The 21,430-nt window shown below is 41.1% G+C and overlaps 1 protein-coding gene across 1 annotated transcript in view; it reads right to left on the bottom strand.

The window, feature by feature from the left end:
• The window catches only part of LOC126284296 (DNA replication ATP-dependent helicase/nuclease DNA2), a 154,805-nt gene that overhangs the window by 73,469 nt on the left and 59,906 nt on the right, over nt 1–21,430 (bottom strand). Inside the window, exons 5-8 of the mRNA XM_049983126.1 lie at nt 6,144–6,290; nt 3,840–4,089; nt 1,881–2,192; nt 1,654–1,784 (exon numbers count right to left, since the gene is read on the bottom strand). Coding sequence (XP_049839083.1) covers nt 1,654–1,784; nt 1,881–2,192; nt 3,840–4,089; nt 6,144–6,290 — 840 coding nt within the window. The remainder of the gene's footprint in view (nt 1–1,653; nt 1,785–1,880; nt 2,193–3,839; nt 4,090–6,143; nt 6,291–21,430) is intronic.

The raw sequence follows: 21,430 nt of genomic DNA, 5'->3' as shown, positions 1-21,430 counted from the left end.
GCAATGGCAAAAGAACACACATATAAAAGGTATTACACACGCAAGCTTTCGGAGCCAGTGGCTCCTCCTGCTCCTGGCAGAGGGATTGAAGAAGAAAGAAGAGGGGTGCAGGAAAAGGACTGGTGAGGTTTAGAAAAAGCGGTCTAGTTTGGGAAAGTCACCCAGAACCCTGTGTCAGAGGAGACTTACCGGACAGGAGAGAAGTCATGCCTCCTCCTCATCCCATCTGATAAGTCTTGCCTGACTCGGGGTTCTGTGTAATTTTTCTGAACTCTACCTCTTTTCATAAACACCATCAGTCCTTTTCCTGCATCCCTCTTCTTTCCCCTTCAACCTTCCTGAAGGGAGGAGCAGCCACTGATTCTGAAAGCTTGCTTAAGTAATACCTTTAATATGCATTTTCTGCTGCTGCTGCTGCTCCTGCATGGTGAGTAGACTTTTTTATCCATCTGATTACATTATACATCTAAAAACAAAGATGATGTGACTTACCAAACAAAAGCGCTGGCAGGTCGATAGACACACAAACAAACACACAAAATTCAAGCTTTCGCAACCAACGGTTGCTTCTTCAGCAAAGAGGGAAGGAGAGGGAAAGACGAAAGGATGTGGGTTTTAAGGGAGAGGGTAAGGAGTCATTCCAATCCCGGAGCGCAAAGACTTACCTTAAGGGGAAAAAAGGATAGGTATATACTCGCGCACGCGCGCGCACACACGCACACACGCACACACGCGCGCACACACACACACACACACACACACACACACACACACACACACACACACACAAGCCGACATTTGATGTCTGCTTTTGTGTGTGTGTGTGTGTGTGTGTGTGTGTGTGTGTGTGTGTGTGTGTGTGTGTGAGAGAGAGAGTGTGTGTGTGTGTGAGAGTGTGAGAGTGTGCGCGTGCATATACCTATCCTTTTTTCCCCCTAAGGTAAGTCTTTCCGCTCCCGGGAATGGAATGACTCCTTACCCTCTGCCTTAAAACCCACATCCTTTCATCTTTCCTTTTCCTTCCCTCTTTCCTGACGAAGCAACTGCCGGTTGCGAAAGCTCGTAATTTTGTGTGTGTGTTATATATATATTTTAAATACTGTTGGCAAGAGCTGAAGTGATTTAAAATACAGGCAATTTCAATACCAAATTTAGATATCTGAAGATAGTGTTGAAAAAAAAAGAACACTATGTTGCACTTCGAGCAGACAATCAGACAATTAAACATAGCAGACTTTATCCCTCGACACTCTCCCACCTGTCTGCCACTCACCTTGAGGTTGACAGGTTCTCTCTCTCTCTCTCACACAAATATTTCTATCCATCTCGTAATTCAGACAACACAGCAGGAATCTACTCTACTATTATTACACAGTATTGTAATGTGATATATAAAAATTAGCACTAAAGTAGTCTTACAGTTAGTAATTTTATACAGCCAATAATGCCCAATCTAATCTTTAAATTGGAAGTTTTTCAATATGGTAGCAGTTTCATCAAATCAGATTCACTATTATCTCCAAATGCCCACTGTGTGCCAAGCAAAATACCTACAAAATTATCTACTGCTTAAGTGTCAAAAACAGTGTAAACAACTGGTTAAGTATGTTAAATTAAAACACATGTAACATGTAAATGACAAGAGACATATACCTCAAGTAAAGTAATAGGCCCTTGTTAACATTGTAGCCCAAGTCTTGCAACATTAGTATATATAACATAACCTGGCCCCTGTGCTCTGAAGAAGCTGTCGCTCTGCCCGTCTTCAGTTCTAATGGAGCTAACTGAAATAAGCCGAAAATATGATTGTTTTAACAGGATGCACACTGTCATATATATCATTTCAGATTACATTTCCTGAATTCTTATTCTTAAACAACCTGAGAACTGTTAGCAGGTGACTTCATCTTCACAGTGACATCTATTTTTCCTTTTACTCCTAGTCGTGGAGACCATATATTCTCCTCCACATCCTCAATATCGGTCACAGCAAGGCCACGATTCTTATGTGGATGTGTCACATGCTGTGACACAAACTGCACAATTCGAGGCACAAATGGCATTATCTCTGCTCGAGCTTTATCACTTGACAGTCCGCACACAAGCAGCTGACGTAAATTATCAGGATTTTCCAAGGTTTTCATCACTAACTGTTCCACACTGTTCTTATCCTGAATTTTTTTCTGAAGTACCTGCAATGAGTGGCAACACATGTAATTAGCATGGCGCAAGTCCAACACTAACATCTGATAACGCTAAATAAAACTCTACTGAAATTATATACACAGCACCAAAGTCTTATTGCACTTCTCAGTGTTTTTCAGTCACTTATATTGGAGACACTGACACAAATGTAAAAAAACTCACTGTCACAGTTATTTACATGCTACAGAAAAGACAAAAATATCAGAAATAAAATACTCAGATAAGCCCACAGAGTAGTATAAATAAAAAGTAGCTCCTGGTTTTGTACAGTCCCTCTTAAAAAAGAAAGAGTCTGCAGTATATTTAAAATTACTGGCAAACAGAACAGCTGGCCAGAGCTTACTTTCAGGAGATGAAACTACAATGCTACCAATGGACACTTCTAAAAGAAGAAGAAAAAAAACTTTTGTCTCGCTTTTATATGCATATTTCGGCAGTGCTATATATTCAACTTCTGGAAGGTATGTACTGGCTCACTTCTCTCCACAAATTTTGCAGAGTTCTCAAGAGACTTGTCTTTAGTTAGACATCTATGGGCAAATAAATTTATACTACTTAAGCAGGTAACTAGTTACAATCTTAACAATGAAAATGAACTGCTTGTAAAGTTTTCAATCAACAAAAAATTTTGGTGCAACACCTACATCTTTATGAGGAAATATTATTGCTCAAATGGAAGTATTGTGAAGCAGACAGGCATTTGGTCAAGGAAACCTACATGAGCTATCAGAGAAAGGTATTTTACAGGGAACTTTTGTGTGTCCTAGCTGTCTAAAGGATGACTTTTTCTGGAAGTTTAGCTAGAAAATGTCCTCTTCCATGTGTGTCCGGGCTCCTCAATGCCTCTTCAATTCAGTATGTAGTAATTTATCATTATAAAGACAAGTGCATGTTTCATTTTATTTATTTATTTTAATATGTTTAAATAACATGTGCTTCTGACCAAGCTCAAGCTGAAGTACTGAAGCAATCAGTAAAGGGACTGATAGAAGGTAGAAAAGTATAACCACAACAGAGACAAACAAATTCAGATCATTTGGGGATAACATACATTCTCTCTCTCTCTCTCTCTCTCTCTCTCTCTCTCTCTCTCTCTCTCTCTCTCTCTCTCCCTCTCTCTCTCTCTCTCTCCCCCCCCTCCCTCCCCCCCCTCCCCCCTTTCCCACTCTGGAAGGAGATACAGAAGATTTTTAATAGCTAGGAGAAGTTATTGTAACATATTCCATTCTCCTCCACACACAATACTTGAATGTCACATCTTTCAGTTCAAATTACTGTAAGCTGCAGTCATTACAACCACAGCACTTTGCAAGAAGTGAGTAACTATCAAGTTGTTTCACTGTTTACTGCACAAATATTTCCTCAAGAGAGAGGGGGGGGAGGAGGGAGAGGGGGAGAGAGAGAGAGAGAGAGAGAGAGAGAGAGAGAGAGAGAGAGAGAAACACCTGAGAAATACTAGGACTACATGTACTTTTACTCTACTAAGAAAATATAGTTTCTCACTAATAATGCTAGGAGTAGCTGTGAGATACACTACATAGGTCAGTTGATGCAGAGAACAATATTTTTCCACTAGGACCAAATGAAGTCACCTCCTCTACAATACTGTAAGATCCAGTTATCCAGTAACAAACCTCCTGGAGAATTGTGTGCACTAATGATCCAATGACAGCACAGGCAGCTGTAACATCCACCCCACGAAACCACTCTGCAAGGACAGCACGTCGCCTGCAGAAAAGTGATCCAACAACAGAAGTTCCAGACACAAGTAGATCTGAGTGGTGGACAAGTATTCCTGCCTTTAAATCTAGGTACCATGATTCTTTTTCATATTTTGCTCCAATGATGCTCACAACATCCCCTTCTTTGACTGGTAAACTGGACCTGAACAAGAGGAAGATAAAAATAAATAAGAAAATGGATGAAACATAAAAAAATTTTCCTATCTAAGTTGAGCACTATACGTACGCACATTCCAAGACAGCAACAATGTTTCTCTGTTCGTACAATTTGACCTAACAGATAACATCAAAGACTGGGAAATCCAGGATGAAATAGTGACAATGATATGAAAAGGATAGATTGCTATTCACTGTATTGTGGAGATGATGTGTCTCGGACAAGCACATTGTGACATTCAGCTTCTTTATGTCTTCATCGATTGTCCTCAGTGCCAATGTACTGTTTTGCTATACTGGCTGAAAAATGGGGGATGGAAGTTCTACACTGCCTATTTTAAATGATGTAGCCGAAAGGTGCACAGTTGCATTTCACAGTTCTTTACTTCCACTGTTCACAACCCCCCCTCCCCCTCCCCCCATACACACAGTTAATATGGCCATTGGACTATTGTTTAACTTTTGATAACCCTCATTGATAGTCTGCAGGTATACGTCAGCATACTGCTACAATAGTTTTCTGTTGAATATCTATGAGCAGTAAAACCTAACTACACAGTTCACAGTTCTTGCAGAATACTATGGTACATATTGAACATACACTGACATTGTTTTAACACATGGCCCATTTCTGTTACACTTATTTCACATTTAAGTTGATCTAGTGTTGCTGATCTAACTAATATGGACTGACTGACAGACTGACTCAAGCCCAGTAATCGGGCCTCTATATATCATCACAATAACAGGTACTGAAACTACACATTGTTCCATGTTTAATTTACAGAAATTACAATTAAAACATACCTCATTAAATTAACTGAATGCATCGAAACATTTATTCTTTTTAACAGTTTCTTCTACCACAAGTGTTAAACCAAATTATTTGTTTAAATCATGAAATTAACAGATATAGTTATGCAAACAATACCTTTGACAGAACTGGTAATTACTTTGGATTTAATTAATGGTTGGCTTGGTAACATGTTTTCGAATAGAGCCAAACAGATCCTGTAAGAATACTATTAGTTGTTCCTCCAAATGTTTAGAATTATTATAGAATTTATATTTGCTTACAAGTCAACAACAGAATTTACAATTACTGATTTCATCCTATAGTGGAAGATATTAACTAGGAATAGTCAAAATAAATTAGGAAATCAATTACATACATAAAACTATGCACAAAATTACATCTGGTGCTATATTCTTTAAGAGTGAGGGCCAACCTGTCTCTTTTATGGAAATGCAGATTATACTCATTTACATTAATAGTAATTAATCAAAAATGAAAAAATGAATTTTAATAAGGCAGATTGTAAAACAAGAGGGGAAGTAAAAATATCCCAGCTTGCTTCATCAGAACTTTAGAAAGACTGCTAAACAAGGAAGTTTTTGGGAAAAAAGGCCTCCTTCTGAATTAGACAGAAAGGCCAAGCCAGCCAGAGACAGTGGTCATGTGTGTGGTAGTTGTGTTCGCATAAATGTTTTTGTGTATAGTGTCTGATTCAGAAGAAAGCCTTTTGGTTGAAACCTTCCTTGGTTAGCAGTCTTTTTAGTGTGCCTGTCTGCAACTCAACATCTCCATTACATGGTGAACTAAACATAACTGAGTGAAGAGTTTAACATTTGAAATACAGCAAGATTATTAGATGCAGAACAGCTGGAGAAGAAATGTAATAGAATCAGCAATGGTCTATAACAGATGCCCTTCATCATTTGCCTCATATCCTCAAAGAACAAGTGAAAAAAAGATGAAGATTGCACCAGGTTTGTTATTTAACTCATCTAAATAAGTGTCCAAGACCTTGACCAATGCATTCTTCACTCTGAGAGAAAATTATATATGTAGGATAACATTAGACAAGCAAGTAACAATGTAGCCTACTTAAGACCCACATTTGGCATGTGTATTTCATGCCACTAATGCAGTAACTACAATATGAAATGAACTTGTTCTTTAATACAGTCATTCTAACAACTTTTCTGTTACATACTGCAAATACAGTTAATCGAGTTAACACATTATAAGCCACATACCATGGTGGTCGTAACTGGCACACAGCAGTTCGATTTGTTTCACATGACCTCAATTGCAAAAACATATTTACTGGCACTTCAGGATCCTTCCATGTTTGAACAACATAGCACATTTCACTACCAGAGAGATTTAATGTCTCCTCTTTGCTGAAAAAAAGACAAAAAAATCCTGTTAATTCACATAACCATCATTCTCAAGAAAGAAAGTACTAGAAATATAAGGGCTTATCACTGATAATGATCTAGCATTGTCAATGGAAAAAGTACAACCCCTCAGAAGAATACTAAATTCATCAAGTTACTGAACAGTTGCTGTGGTCTTCAGTCCTGAGACTGGTTTGATGCAGCTCTCCATGCTAATCTATCCTGTGAAAGCTCCTTCATCTCCCAGTACCTACTGCAACCTACATCCTTCTGAAACTGCTTAGTGTATTCATCTCTTGGTCTCCCTCTACGATTTCTACCCTCCACGATGCCCTCCAATGCTAAATTTGTGATCCCTTGATGCCTCAGGACATTTCCTACCAACCGATCCCTTCTTCTAGTCAAGTTGTGCCACAAACTTCTCTTCTCCCCAATCCTATTCAATACCTCCGCATTAGTTATGTGATCTACCCATCTAATCTTCAGCATTCTTTTGTAGCACCACATTTTGAAGGCTTCTAGTCTCTTCTTGTCCAAACTATTTATCGTCCATGTTTCACTTCCATACATGGCTACACTCCATACAAATACTTTCAGAAATGACTTCCTGACATTTAAATCTATACTCGATGTTAACAAATTTATCTTCTTCAGAAACTCTTTCCTTCCCATTGCCAGTCTACACTTTATATCCTCTCTACTTCGACCATCATCACTTACTTTGCTCCCCAAATAGCAAAACTCCTTTACTACTTTAAGTGTCTCATTTCCTAATCTAATTCCCTCAGTATCACCCGACTTAATTCGAACTACATTCCATTATCCTCGTTTTGCTTTTGTTGATGCTCATCTTATATCCTCCTTTCAAGACACTGTCCATTCCGTTCAACTGTTCTTCCAAGTCCTTTGCTGTCTCTGACAGAATTACAATGTCATCGGCGAACTTCAAAGTTTTTATTTCTTCTCCACGGATGTTAATTCTGACTCCGAACTTTTCTTTTGTTTCCTTTCCTGCTTGCTCAATATACAGATTGAAAAACATCGGGGAGAGGCTACAACCCTGTCTCACTCCCTTCCCAACCACTGCTTCAGTTTCATGTCCTTCGACTCTTATAACTGCCATCTGGTTTCTGTACAAATTGTTAATAGCCTTTCGCTCCTTGTATTTTACCCCTGCCACCTTTAGAATATGAAAGAGAGTATTGCAGTCAACATTGTCAAAAGCTTTCTCTAAATCTACAAATGCTAGAAACGTAGGTTTGCCTTTCCTTAATCTTTCTTCTAAGATAAGTCGTAAGGTCAGTATTGCCTCACGTGTTCCAACATTTCTACGGAATCCAAACTGATCTTCCCCGAGGTTGGCTTCTAGCGGTTTTTCCATTCGTCTGTAAATAGTATTTTGCAGCTGTGACTTATTAAACTGATAGTTCGGTAATTTTCACATCTGTCAACAGTACTTATTCTACAGGCTTCAATGGTGTTACTGGTAGTGCTCACTTGAGAGAATAACCCCCCGAGATACAATTGTAATCAAGCAATGATTCAGAGCATATTCCCAACAGATTTCAATATGTTACCAATTGTTAAGAAAGGTAGTGAGACAAGATTGTAACCAATCCTCCATACTGTTCTATCTGCACATTGTTCAAACACTAATGGAAAAAGGAAAAAATTGGAAAGGGAATTTATGTTCAAGGAGGGAAAAGAAAAATGTTGAGAGTTGCTGAAAACACTATAATTCTGTCAGATGACAAATGACTTAAGATCAGCTGAACTGAACAGAAAAAGTCCTCATGAGAGGTTATGAAGTATCAATAAACATGAAACAAGGGTAATGGCATTTATTCAAATAACGTGATGCTGAGTGAATCAGAAAGCAAATGAGACACCAGCAGAAGATTTTTGTTAGACAGCAAAAGAATTAATGACGGACAAAGTAGAGACGACACAAAATACAGGCTAGCAATGGCAGGAAAAGTGTTCCTGAAAAACAGAAGTTTGATAACAATGAATATAAAATTAATGAGTCAGAAACTTTTTTCAGAAGGTATTTTCTGGAATTTAGTCTCGTGTGGAAGTGAATGTGGATGATACACAATACAGATGAGAAAAGAATAGAAGCTTATGAAATTCAGTGCTGCAGGAGAATACCAAAGATTACACAGTTATATAGAACTACTAACAAGGAGGTAATCAACTGAACTAGGGAAAAAAGCAATTTATGACAATCTGGCTGAAGGAATCTGTAGGCTGGACACATTCTGATGTATCACAGAATCCTCAACTTAAAAGTATGAAGTCTTTTTCATTGTTCCTGTCTGTGACTCAAACAGGGTGTATTTCAAAGGTAGAGGTTTTATTCACTGGCGTAGAATTTCCCAGCACTTTAAAAAACTAAACTCAGGGGAAAAAACACGTTTTGGAAATATCTCTGATGTGCAGGAACATGTACACTGCATATTTTCGTATTACGAAAGTATAAATTCGAATTCCACCAAACACCACATGTTACTTTCCAAAGGATTGAAATCAAGATTGCGATGCGCTTTTGTAAGCCAGTTGTAGCTCGTGTCAAGCGACCTCGCCAGCCAATGACAGTGGATATTCAGAGCATAGGACATGTGATGTAGTCAGCCAATAGCAACATCACTGTTAAGAAGCACAAACACACAAATAAGAAAAGGTAATGGTTTAAATTAATATACGTAGTGTTGCTACAAGAAAAGAAAAACTTTCACGTATAATATTGGTCTCTAAGATTAATATGCTGCAAGAGAAGATATGCTGTCACACATAAAGTTTATCTTTTTTGAGCGAGTTACACTTTAAGATAGATCACACAAATGTGCCAGTAAAATTTTTAATGACAACAAAAATGTGAACTTTTGGGCTTGAAAATAATCTAAATGGTCATCCTGAAAGATCTGATTTTTTAATGAGAGCCAAACGCTCTGTGGTTTTAGAAATTCATTGGACATTCGAGCACAGAGTTCATCTAGTGAAATAGGAAACTTACTTTGAAAGTAACACTTTTCAAACAACTATTCAGAATATTTTCCCCACGACCTGTTAGAAATAAATTCGTTTCAGCAGTTGCCAGAGAGCACCAAATAACAGGCGTCGTCGCGCTCGCGCAGCTACGATGACACAGGAAGTCTGTACATTCGTACGTATAAAACATTAAAAGATCTTACATTATGTCATAAAAGAAACAAGACATGGGAATTTTGTGAACCATACCAAAATTCATAATCTGGCTTAAAACGCACATTCGTATGTACAGATTCAGATGTAAATTTTCTTGGAGTACCAGTACTGTATTATCTCATGTTTGGTTCTTTATGACAGCATAACACGATACGTGCTAGAAGCTGAATATGTGAACTTGAAATGCAGCTAACAGTTGAAACTAGCCAATAGTGCTGAATTTAACACTTCATTTCAAATAAATTAACTGCCTCAGCAGAAAAGATTAATAAATGTGAAATTTCTTTAACTTCACTCTTCTGCAAGGCAATTAACACTTGACTGTCAGAAAGGTGGAAACAAAATACAATCTGAAACTAATAACATATTTTACCCGTCTGTAATTATGTGAATGTATTTTAATTCACTTGAAAGCTCCCGGCCACAGAAATCCGTTTTGTTTTCAATTGATGTGAGAGCAATAAACGAAGAGGAAACAGCAAAATCACTTAACGTAAACATGGGTCACTACCACCTTCCCACTACAACCCAGAGTGTTCTGTGCAGCAGGTCCAGATCTACAATATTTCTGAACCAGGGCAATATTAGATAGTGGCACTCCCCTCACCTCGAGCGTTTGAGGTAGGATGCCAAAAATTTAAAAATCGACTTTTCAAAGATATCTTCATTTTTTAGCACTCATCTTTCTGAAGAGTCTGTTACATAAAACGTTTATGTCCGAGTGCACGTAACACATGTTATTTGGTCTTCAGTGTGCCGAAGTGCAGTGCCATGCCTCTTCATACAGCATTCTTCCATCGCACGTCTCTGTATTTCGCTCTGTGGAATTCAAACGTGCAATATTATGTAAAGGAGCCATCAAACTAAATTCAGGCAAGTTGAAATCAAAATGTCCTGTGGTGCCTCTCCTGCTTCCAGTCGGCCGGTTTGACATTCTGCCCCTCTTTTGAAAAATCTTGCAGTTAATACTGGATGGGATTATTTGTAACCGGCAGAACAAGAGCTCTTCAGAAAATTTGCAGTCTTTACTGCCTGTTAGCTAATAACTGTTTTGTGTGACACAATTAAATATAGGATACGTAAAACGAATAGAGACAAAAGACAAGACAGACAGTACACATTTCTTCAATCCTTACATTTTTTCTCTCTAATCTTGCCACAGCTTTATATGGCGTACTTTCCTTTCTGAGAAAGAATCTATTACCTCATCAAAGTTCGTCAACATTTTGCTACATGAAAAAATGAAATGTCGTTGTCTAATACTAGAAACTCTGTTAATACAAATAGTACCTAAGACTGGTGTGGTTTCTTGATCTGATTATGTGTATTTTGTCATTGTCTGCTAGATAAAACGAAATAGGCCTGGCTAATATTGCGGCAATTGTTACACACACCAAATAAATGAGACTTTTTAGGCATAAATGGTGATTTTTATAACACGACAGAATATAATTCACGAAGTACCAATATCAAATGCCTATTAGGCCTACTAAAAGCAAAAATTTTTATGTTAGGAAATAGTTTCACATTTTATTCATACACTCTAGCTTCTGAAGCACGAGATCGAAAAGTAGTAGTGCAAAATTTTTGGATACATTTTAAATCGACATATTCTTCCGTAATTTGTGTGAGTCCCCTTTTCTTCTCCTTCCTCGTTCTAACAAACAATCTTGTCATCACTTACTCTGTAACTATTCCTGCCAGTATCAAAACTTATTCTCTGGTTAACTTCACAACCCTGCCATGATCATCTGTTTAGTTATCCCGCATTTATTCTCCACTTAGGCATTATTACATGTTTGTACAAAGCATTTTCTGCGCAACTACCAGAATAGAACTTTAGCGACTGCTAGCTGGGGACTATATAACTGACCGTTAGTAATGTAGAGGTTTGGCCAAGAACTTTCTGTCAAAATTTCATTTCTGTCATTGCAGAGACATCACGTGAACTATGCACGCATTCAAAAATCAACTTACGATTCATTCAGAAATCAACTTAGAATTTGATCAAAAATGTTAAAAAACCAACAGAGATGCGTTAAAAATCATATGAGTAATCGATAGACCAACGTGCGCTGGATGCTAGGCGCTTTGTGAAACAAGGTCTTTTTCCTCAGTTCCACAGTAAACACCCCATACATGGCAGGCAGGAAATCTTATTCCATGCCAACAGAAGATCTGACAGCATATCCCGTGTGACTGGCAGATTTACAGGCATTGTTGTAAAAATCAACAGCATCCTGAGACTCCAATAAGAGCAGGCAGAACAAATGATGGAACACCACTGGCGCGGTGGAGGCTTTCAGGTCCCAGAAGAGATCCATCCAAATCTGGTGCCTAACCAAAGGCAGAGTATGTGGAGAAGAGGGCAAGGAAGGAAGATGGAAATTGCACAGGATAGAAGCCACATGGAGCCCAATCTGTAAACCTACCTAAGGCAGGCAATGGGCGACTGACGTTCCAAAGCTGCGAAAAGAATAGAACAGGAGAGTTAGCAGGAGAAGAGCGGATAATGACTACCTAGGGAACAGGAGCTGGGACCACCAAACTGAAAGAGGAAGGACCCCGTGTCAACCTAGGGCGAAAGGTGCCAGAGGCTAAATGGATACCACAATGGGGACCTGGTCTGAGACAGAACTTATGCCCAATAAACGCAGACAAGAGTCAAACAATCTGCATCTCAAGAGGTCTGGGCAAGGAAGCAAAGAACAGAGTTTACAAAAACAGCCAACCTTCAAAAAGCGGATATGGGGCAAACAAGTAAGCTTGTATCAAAAAGAAGATTCAAGAAACAGAACAGGGGGACCATGCCAGACACTGCATAGAGGTAGATCACTGCACAATGTCAGAAGTGAACCACCATCTGTTTAAGAGGAAAGAATTGAAAACTATGCAAGAGTGTCCATGCTGAAGCATACTGGATGGACCCTGGATTTGTCACTCTGCAGAGGCGACCAGCTGGGAGTTAGCCCACTTACAGAGATCATCACATACAGAGCAGGGCTGACTAATGGTCCAGTGGAGGCCAAAAGTCCATTGATAGTGATGAGAAAAAGGACACTTCACACACAGCCCCATGGAATGCCTTCTCCTGGGTCTGCAGAAAGCTGAGAATTGTGCCAAACCAAACTAGGAATGACTGGTGTGACAAGAAATAGTGAATAAAAATCTGGAGTGGCCCATGAAGATTCCACTCATGGAGCTTAAATAGGATGTTGTGACGCCAAGCCTTACAAAGATCAAAGTAAACTGCAACAAGATGACTGCATTGTGGAAAGGACTGCAGAACTGCTGTTTCCAACGAAGCTGATGATCAATCAGAGACTACCCCCACTAACCCCCTCCCCATCCCTGAAAGCGACACTGGTAAGGAGATAAAAGGTCCTGAGATTCAAGGAACCAACTTAGCCGATGAGCCACCATCCATTCAAATAACTTGCAGGGGTGGCTAGTAAATATCAAGGGAGAACGGACCCTGCCTGGGCTTACGAACAGGAACCACAATAGTGTCTCTCCGTTGAAAGGGGAAAATACCTTGGAACAAGTATCGTTGAACACCTGAAGGAGTTATTGTCACTGTGGGCCAAAAGATGTTCCCATTCAGTAAAAGATTCATTGCAGTATTCTCCCTGACACGTGGTAAAACATAAGCGGGAAGCTTCAGCCCACTGTTTCCAGAGGAAAGCAATTGGATAGGAGATAGAAGGCTAACACGCATGCAGTCATAAAATGGGTCTCAATGTATTCTGCAAGAACTGATGGATCCATACGAAGGTCACCTGAAAGGGCAAGGTTCAGAATGGAAGACTGCCACTGACAATCTACGAGAGTGCAGAGTGTAGCCTTCCCTGTGGCATTGGCACAGAAGAACTTAGGGAGGAGACAAAGCATTTCCAACATGACCACTTGCTACGTTTGATTAAGTAATGATCTTTGGTGATCAAGGGCAGTGGTGGCAATGGCCATACTCCACCACAGAATTGGTCAACAGTGAACAGGGCCCACTGAGCGAAGAACAGCAATACCAGCAATGCAAATTATCTTACCAGACATATCACAAATGACTTCATCAATACAAATGGACAAAGAATGTATAAATACAAACTAGTAGGTATACAGAGGCCAATCAGCATACGGAAAACCCTGCTGGGAACCTGGTCATCGGGATGTGGGAAGGGAACATGAGGCACAGGGAAGTGGTCACTACCCAGAGGTCATTGTGTGGTCACCAGTGTAACGAAGGAATGAGAGGAGAGGATGTAAGTGAAAGATCAATGGCAGAGAAAGTGCCACACGCGGCACTAGGAGAACCATCATTAAGAAGGTACAGGTTGGTTGGCTCGTTGGTTTAAAAGGATGGGAAAGGGATCAAACTGCAAGGTCATCGGTCCCTTGTTCCCAGTAGAACAATTACACAAGGGAAAGAAGAAAACAAAGTAGACATATGGCACAATATCAGAAGAAAGGAAGAACAACAGAAGGACAACAAACACTACAATGGACAAAACAGGACGAGAAAACCAGAGAGAGCCACAAGAAACAGAGAGAGGAAATTAAAAACAAGAAAGCAAATTACCATGGCTGGCTGACCATGAGAATAAAAAATGAGAAGCCAGCCACACTTCAACACATTAAAACCTCCACCCTAAAAGCCCTAAGGTGGAGGCAGAGGGACAAAGGACATGTGCTAAAACTCAGATCAAATGACAAAACTCACCCTCATGAATAAAACATAAAACTAAAGCTGCTGTTGAGGCATTGTCGCCTAACACCGAAGGTAGGGCGCAGGGAAAGTTAGAAGTCCACTACAGATTGGCTAAAAGTGGGCAGTCCAGCAAGACGTGGATGACAGTCATTTGAGAGCCACAGCAACACTGAGGTTCATCCTCATGATGGAGGAGGTAACCATGTGTGAGCCATGTATGGCCAATGCGGAGTCTACAAAAGACAACTGATTCCATGCGAGAAGCCCGCAGGGAGGACTTCCACACATTCGCAGTTTGTTGTGCATACTGTTATGCCACTCCGACTCCCAAAGCTGAAAAACCTCGGAGCATAAGACAGAACGCAGGTCAGTTTCAGAGATGCTCACTTCCAGGAGCAGTTTCCGTGTAGCCTGTTTGGCCAGCCCGTCAGTAGATTCATTGCCTCGGATTCCAACGTGTCCTGGGTTCCATGCAAACACCACTGAACGATAAGATTGTTCAAGGGCAGAGATGGAGTCCTGGATGTTCACTACCAAAGAACGGTGAGGGTAGCAGTGGTCGATAGTTTGTAAGCTGCTCAGGGAGTCTCAACAGGGGAAAAAACAACTCACCATAACAGGAACGGATGTACTGAAGTGAACGAGATATGGCCACAAGCTCTGCAGTGAATAAACTGCAGCCAATGGGCAAAGAATGCTATTCAATATGGCCTCTGTGGACATAGACAAAGACAATATTACCATCAGCCATTGAGCCGTCTGCATAAACAACTTCAGAGCCCTGGAACACATCAAGAATCAAGAGGAAGTGACAGCGGAGAGCGGTGGGGTTAATGGAGTCCTTAGGGCCGTGCAAATGGTCTAGACAAAGCTTCGACCGAGGTGTACACCATGGACGTGTATGTGAAGGGAAGGACTCTAGTTCAGAGAGAAGGGATCACACGCAAACCACAATCATGACCCCTGACTAGGGCCGCCAATGTGGGAGGTGAACTGCAATGGATGGGAAAAGGAGATGGTAATTCAGACGTGCAGGATAACTATGAATGTATGCAACATACCTGGTGAGCAGTTGTGCACATTGGATCTGCAATGGAGGAGACTATTCACCGGACTTGTTCTAAAAGCTGCAGTCACTAGGCGAACACCGTATTGGTGCACTGGGTCAAGGAAACGCAACACTGAGGATACCGCCAAACTCTAAACCAGACTCCCATAGTCAAGGCAGAATTGAACAAGGGCTCTGTAGAGCTGCAGCAGCTTAGAGCGATATGTAGAGCTCAGGAAGAGGAGAGGATTGAGGTGCTGCCAGCACTCCCGCTTTAGCTGACAAATGTGAGGTAGCCAAGTCAATAGGGCATCAAAAACCAGTCCTAAGAATCGATACCTACAGTGAGTGGATCATCATTAAGATAAAGTTCAGGTTCCGGATGAACGGTACAATGTGGACAAAACTGCATGACAGTGCTAGTCAGATAAGAGATAGTTAATCATCTAACTGTGGATCTGATGCAGCCCAGGAGCTGTGTCGGTGCAATGTGCAAAGGCGCTGAGGAGAGCCAACTCTGTAAATGGGGTGTTATAGTGTTCACTGTGGCATGCAGTGAACGAGAGGACTTTCCCTTCCATCCGCCATTTGAGGGAGCAAAAGGCTGGAGGGTACTTCTCCGATGCAGAGGCTCGAGCATAGTGCTCAGCAAAGTGCTCGACAATCACGTTTGTGTCGGTAGAGAGCATGCCATTGATGTTAAAGCCAGGGACACCTGTTGGGGTCTGGTACCCAAAAAGACATCTGATCTTCGTTCCGACTTGGGAAGGTGACATATGGCACCCAATGGTCGACACGTACCTCTTCCAACACTCCTTTTTTCGTCATTTCATAAGCAAGTGAATGCAGGCATGGAGCTGCTTTAAAGCTGTTAGGTGCTCTAGGTAAGGGTGCCGCTTATGTCGCTGTAGAGCTCATCGACGATCTTTAATTGCCTCAGCGAGGTAGACCACCTTAATTTATATAATCTTATGCAAACCGTATTCTTTCCAACGAGAGTGCAAGGAAACAGTAGAACAACCATAGACAACATTTTTGTTCATTCCTCATTACTAGAAGGGCATTCTGTTAGCAAAAAGGTGAATGGCCTTTTGGATCATTATTTTCAAATTTTAACTCAAAGATTTTTGTGCTGCAACACATGTTAAATATAGTTATCAACTGTTTAGGAAAGCTGATCCAGTTGCTGTAGAGACTTTTGTAAACCTTATCAAGGAACAAGAGTCGCAAGATGTTTACGGTGCTGATACAGTAGACGATAAGTATAATGCTTTCCTCAAGACTTTTCTCGTGCTCTTTGAAAGTTGCTTTCCGTTAGAACGTTCAAAACAGGGTACTTGGACAAACAGGCAGCCTGGGTGGCTGACGAGAGGGATAAGAATACCTTTTAGAACAAAGTGGCAATTATGCCAAAACGTTAGAAACAGTCAAAGTCTAAATGCAGCAGCCCATTACAAACAGTATTGTAAGATGCTTAAAAATGTTATTAGGAAGGCAAAAAGTATGTGGTATGCAGATAGAATAGCTAAGTCTCAAGATAAAATTAAAACCATATGGTCAGTTGTAAAGGAAGTGGCTGGTCTGCAGAGACAGGTCGAGGATGTAGAATCAGTGCATACTGAGGAATTTCCGTGTTACTGATAAGCCACATATATGTACAGTATTTAATAATCACTTTCTGAATATAGCAGGTGAACTAAATAGAAACCTAGTCCCAACAGGGAATCATATAGCGCTTTTAGAAAAAAGTGTTCCGAGACTGTTACCTGAAATGCTCCTCCATGATACTGACAAGAGGGAGATTGAGTTAACAATTAAATCACAAAAGACCAAGAACTCTCATGGATATGACGGGGTATCTAGCAGAATACTGAAGTATTGTTCTATGTATGTTAGCCCAGTACTTAGCCATATCTGTAACTTTTCCTTTAGGAGTGATCGGTTTCCTAACCGGTTAAAGTAGTGAAGCCTCATTATAAAATGGGAGACAGGGATAATGTTGACAATTTTAGACCTATTTCTATGCCATCGGTGTTTGCTAAAGTTATCGAGAAGGTTGTATATACAAGGTTACTGGAGCATTTAAATTCACATAATTTGCTGTAAAATGTACAGTTTGGTTTTAGAAATGGTTTAAAAACTGAAAATACTATATTCTCTTTTCTATGTGAGGTTTTGGATGGATTAAATAAAATGTTGCAAATGCTAGATGTTTTCTTTGATTTAATGAAGGCTTTGGACTGTGTTGATCACAAAATATTACTGCAGAAGTTGGACCATTATGGAGTAAGGGGAATAGCTTACAATTGGTTCACCTCTTACTTTAAGAACAGAAAGCAGAAGGTAATTGTCCGCAATATTGAGAGTGGTAGTGATGTTCAGTCCCAATGGGGCACTATTAAGTGGGGCGTTCCCCAAGGGTCGGTGCTGGGGCCACTGCTGTTTCTTATTTTATATGAATGATATGCCTTCTAGTATTACAGGTGATTCAAAAATATTTCTGTTTGCTGATGACACCAGCTTGGTAGTGAAGGATCTTGTGTGTAATATTGAAACAGTATCAAATAATGTAGTTCATGAAATAACTTCATGGCTTGAGGAAAATAATTTGATGCTAAATCACAGTAAGACTCAGTTTTTAGTTTCTAACTCATAATTCAACAAGAACCGATATTTTGATCAGACAGAATGGGCATATTATAAGCGAGACGGAACAGTTCAAGTTCCTAGGCGTTCGGATAGCTAGTAAGCTGTTGCGGAAAGCCCATGTTCAGGATCTTGTTCAGAAACTAAATACTGCTTTATTTACCATTAGAACAATATCTGAAATAAGTGACAGTTCAACACAAAAAGTAGTCTACTTCGCATATTTTCATACGCTTATGTCGTATGGTATTATTTTCTGGGGTAATCATTCTGATTCAAAAAGGGTATTTTTGGCTCAAAAATTCCAGTGTTACATTGTTGATTTTCTTTATTTAACCTGATGACTTGTTGCCTGAATATGTTTCTTATTTTTCATTTTATCTGTTTCTACTATCATGTTATAATTTCATGTACTGACTCGTTCCATGACCATGGAGACTTCTCCTTAATTTGGTCCCACGGAACAATAAATAAATAAATTAAATGAAATAAAAATAAAATCCCCTGTAGTCGCGAAGGGCAGGGGTCTGCATTGCCAGGAACAAGGTTTCCTGGAGGGCAATGCACAAAGCAGGTGTAAAGTTTTACAGTTGCTGTAGCTCAGCCAGGTGATGGAAAATACCACCGCAATTTCACTGGAGGATGACGTGATTGTGAGACTGGGAAGGCATGAAAGACTCAATGAGGTAGTCTACACCTTAGGGTCACCTGCTGCCACCGACTTATTTCCTGAACAGGCATTGCGTCTGAGGGTCTGGTGAGATCTATGTCCTCAGCAGACACCAGAATCTTCACCTAATCCTCGGACACATAGCTTGTGGGCAGCGGTGGTGCTGGTGCCACTGCAGTTCCCTTGGTCTTGGGGGTCTTCTTTTGGATGTCTCTCGCTGATCCTTGGGTTTCTCTGGCTGCGAGGGCTTCACTGATTAAGTCTCTAGGACTGAGGATGATCATGAAGCCCTACGATCAGCTGCTTTTGGGCATTTCAGCAGCTGGCAGATGTCATCTTTCCCACTAGCAGAAAACTGGGAAGGGAGTGACCCACGGGACCCCTTTCTAGTGAGAGAAGCCAAGAAGACTTAAACTTATCTGGCTGAGAAGTTGGGACTGGTGTCACCGATGGGTGGGGAGACAGCGCTCCCAAGGTTGGTGATGCAGGAGCAACAGGGAGGGAAGTGCCCCCCCCCCCCCCCCAACACTGCATAGTGAGCGGAGGAAAACGCACCCAGGAAGGTGTCCTCACTCAAGAGATGGAGGATGGGTGGGACTGCTATGTCACAACGAGAAAGTGGGCTAAAGATCTCAATGCATGATGTACACAATGCACCATGCACCTTTCCCCAATTGGCTCCCTCTTCCAGAAAATTTTGAAAAATGGAGGTCAAACCCTACAGGGGACCATCATATAAAGGCCGAAAGGTGAGAGACTCCTTTTAGGGGGGGGAAGGTACAGGTCATGGTCCACAAGGAATTGGTCAATGAGGAGTCCCGAAAGACAGCCTCACACATGGTGATGGGCATTAAAATCCCCAAGGAGGAGAAAGGAGGGGGTAGTTGCTGAAGAAGAGCAGCTAGAGGCAGCACGTGGTCTGTCAGGAGGGAGTTAGATACTGCAAATTGTGACAGCAGCTGCTTTCAATGGGGTACAAAAAGGGACCTGTGTACTAACAACATCCAAGTGGACCAACGTGCAAACGCCATCAAAGGGAGGACACGGTTCTGACATAATGCATGCAACCAATGAACGGTCGATGAGAGAGGAGCAATAAAATGAGATTCCTGGAGAATGACACAAGATGCCAAGTGTAAGGAAATGAGAGGTTGCAACTTTGGTAAGTGACAGTAGTATCTATTACAGTTCCATTGAATAAGCACAGAATAGGGACCCAAACGGGAGGCGAATGAAATGGAGCCAATCATGACACTGAGTCATCATCCATCAACAACAAGGATGGAGTGATTGCCACAAAAAGGAGGTCAGACACAGGTTTCAAGGGGGAGATGGCACCCCATGGCACCGGAGAGGTCTTGTCCTGGGACTTTTGTTTCTCTTCTTCACTTCAATAGGTCAAGGAGCCCAGGGCCACGAAGAGAGAGAAGGCTTCTGAAAGGCCCAATACTGAAAGAAAAAGAGGGTGGCCTTGGGGTGCATGGACTCTACTGAGTTGCTGTAGCAGGCCTCCAGCCTCAGAGAGGCAGGAGGAGAGGGGTCCTGCGATGGAACCCCACCTCCAGCAGGTGCTGAAACAAAGGGGGACACTTATCCAGCCAGGGAGGGGGAGCGGCACCCGGAGGGAAGAACATGAGAACTGCAGGGGAAGTGGAAAGGAGAGGGATGGGGAGATGGGATTAAGGACGAGCTAGGTGGGGGAAAGGACATAAAAGAGAAAGTTTGATGTAAGCAAGACAAGGTGAAGACAGTCACATTTCTAATGAGCCTCAGTGTGATATAAACGATCAAACGACTTCTACTCCTGTATCTTCTTTTCCTTCTCATAAATCAGGCAATCTGGCGAGTGTGGAAAGTGATTGTCATGTCAATTAACACACACAGGTGGCAGGACATAGAGGCTCCCTCTTGGAGTGTACGTCCAGATTTACCACACACAGGGTTCACCATAGAGCAGGAAGACATGTCCCCAAAACAAAAACACTGAAAACAATTCATGGATTGTGGGACGTACAGCTTCACATCACACTGATAATGCATAACCTTAACCTTCTCCGGGATGGTATCTCCCTTAAATTTCAGATTAAAAGGCAACAGTTTCAATGTGACTGTCCTTATGAACTTTCTGAACATACCGAACAAATTGAATGCCCTGTCATTCCAGATTGGTCCAGACTTGTTCAGCAGCTTGAAGGGCGAGGTCCTATGAAAAATGTCTCCCTGGACCATATTCAAAGACTGGTGAGGAGTAATGGGCACTATATGTCGCCAAGAACATCACGAGCATGAAGGGCTGCAGAGTGGAGGGGGGGGGGGGGGGGGGAGGGATTATTTTAGATCAACAGCAAACTGAACTGCACCTTACCAAGTGAGTTTCATGGTAAACACATATGTCACAGCTGTAAAATACTTTACTGGTGGAAGTCTTGCATGACAGAAGTTGCTATACACTACCACACTTTCAGGTCTTAACCCCATCATCAGGTGTATCTGAAGTAAGGAACAGTTCTGTCCTACTCCATTAATAAATTGAGAAATTAAAAAATAAATTAAAGATTGACATTTAGAAACTGAAAAACAGTTAAAATGACTGAACAATAGCTTATCTAGCAGTAGTAGGACATCGTGCCCATGCCCTAATGACTAATAGGCAAGCATCTGCCTTAGGTCGACTGTCAAACAGCATCTAAAACTGTGGCTGTGAAGAACTCTAACTTTCAGCCACAGCTGAAAAATTCCTCTTGTCTAAAAACTACCACCAGGAATGCATACAGGGTACAGAATGGTCCATAAGTCCAGAAATCCTCATAAAATCCAAACAGAGCAGCAAACAGTAAAAGTTCCTGCACCTGAGGAAGGGGAGGGGG

The sequence above is a fragment of the Schistocerca gregaria genome, chromosome 8 (genome assembly GCF_023897955.1).
Source record: "Schistocerca gregaria isolate iqSchGreg1 chromosome 8, iqSchGreg1.2, whole genome shotgun sequence".
Taxonomy (NCBI): Eukaryota; Metazoa; Arthropoda; class Insecta; order Orthoptera; family Acrididae; genus Schistocerca; species Schistocerca gregaria.
Note: the sequence above shows the minus strand (reverse complement) of the source record. Positions and strands in the feature narration are given on the sequence as shown.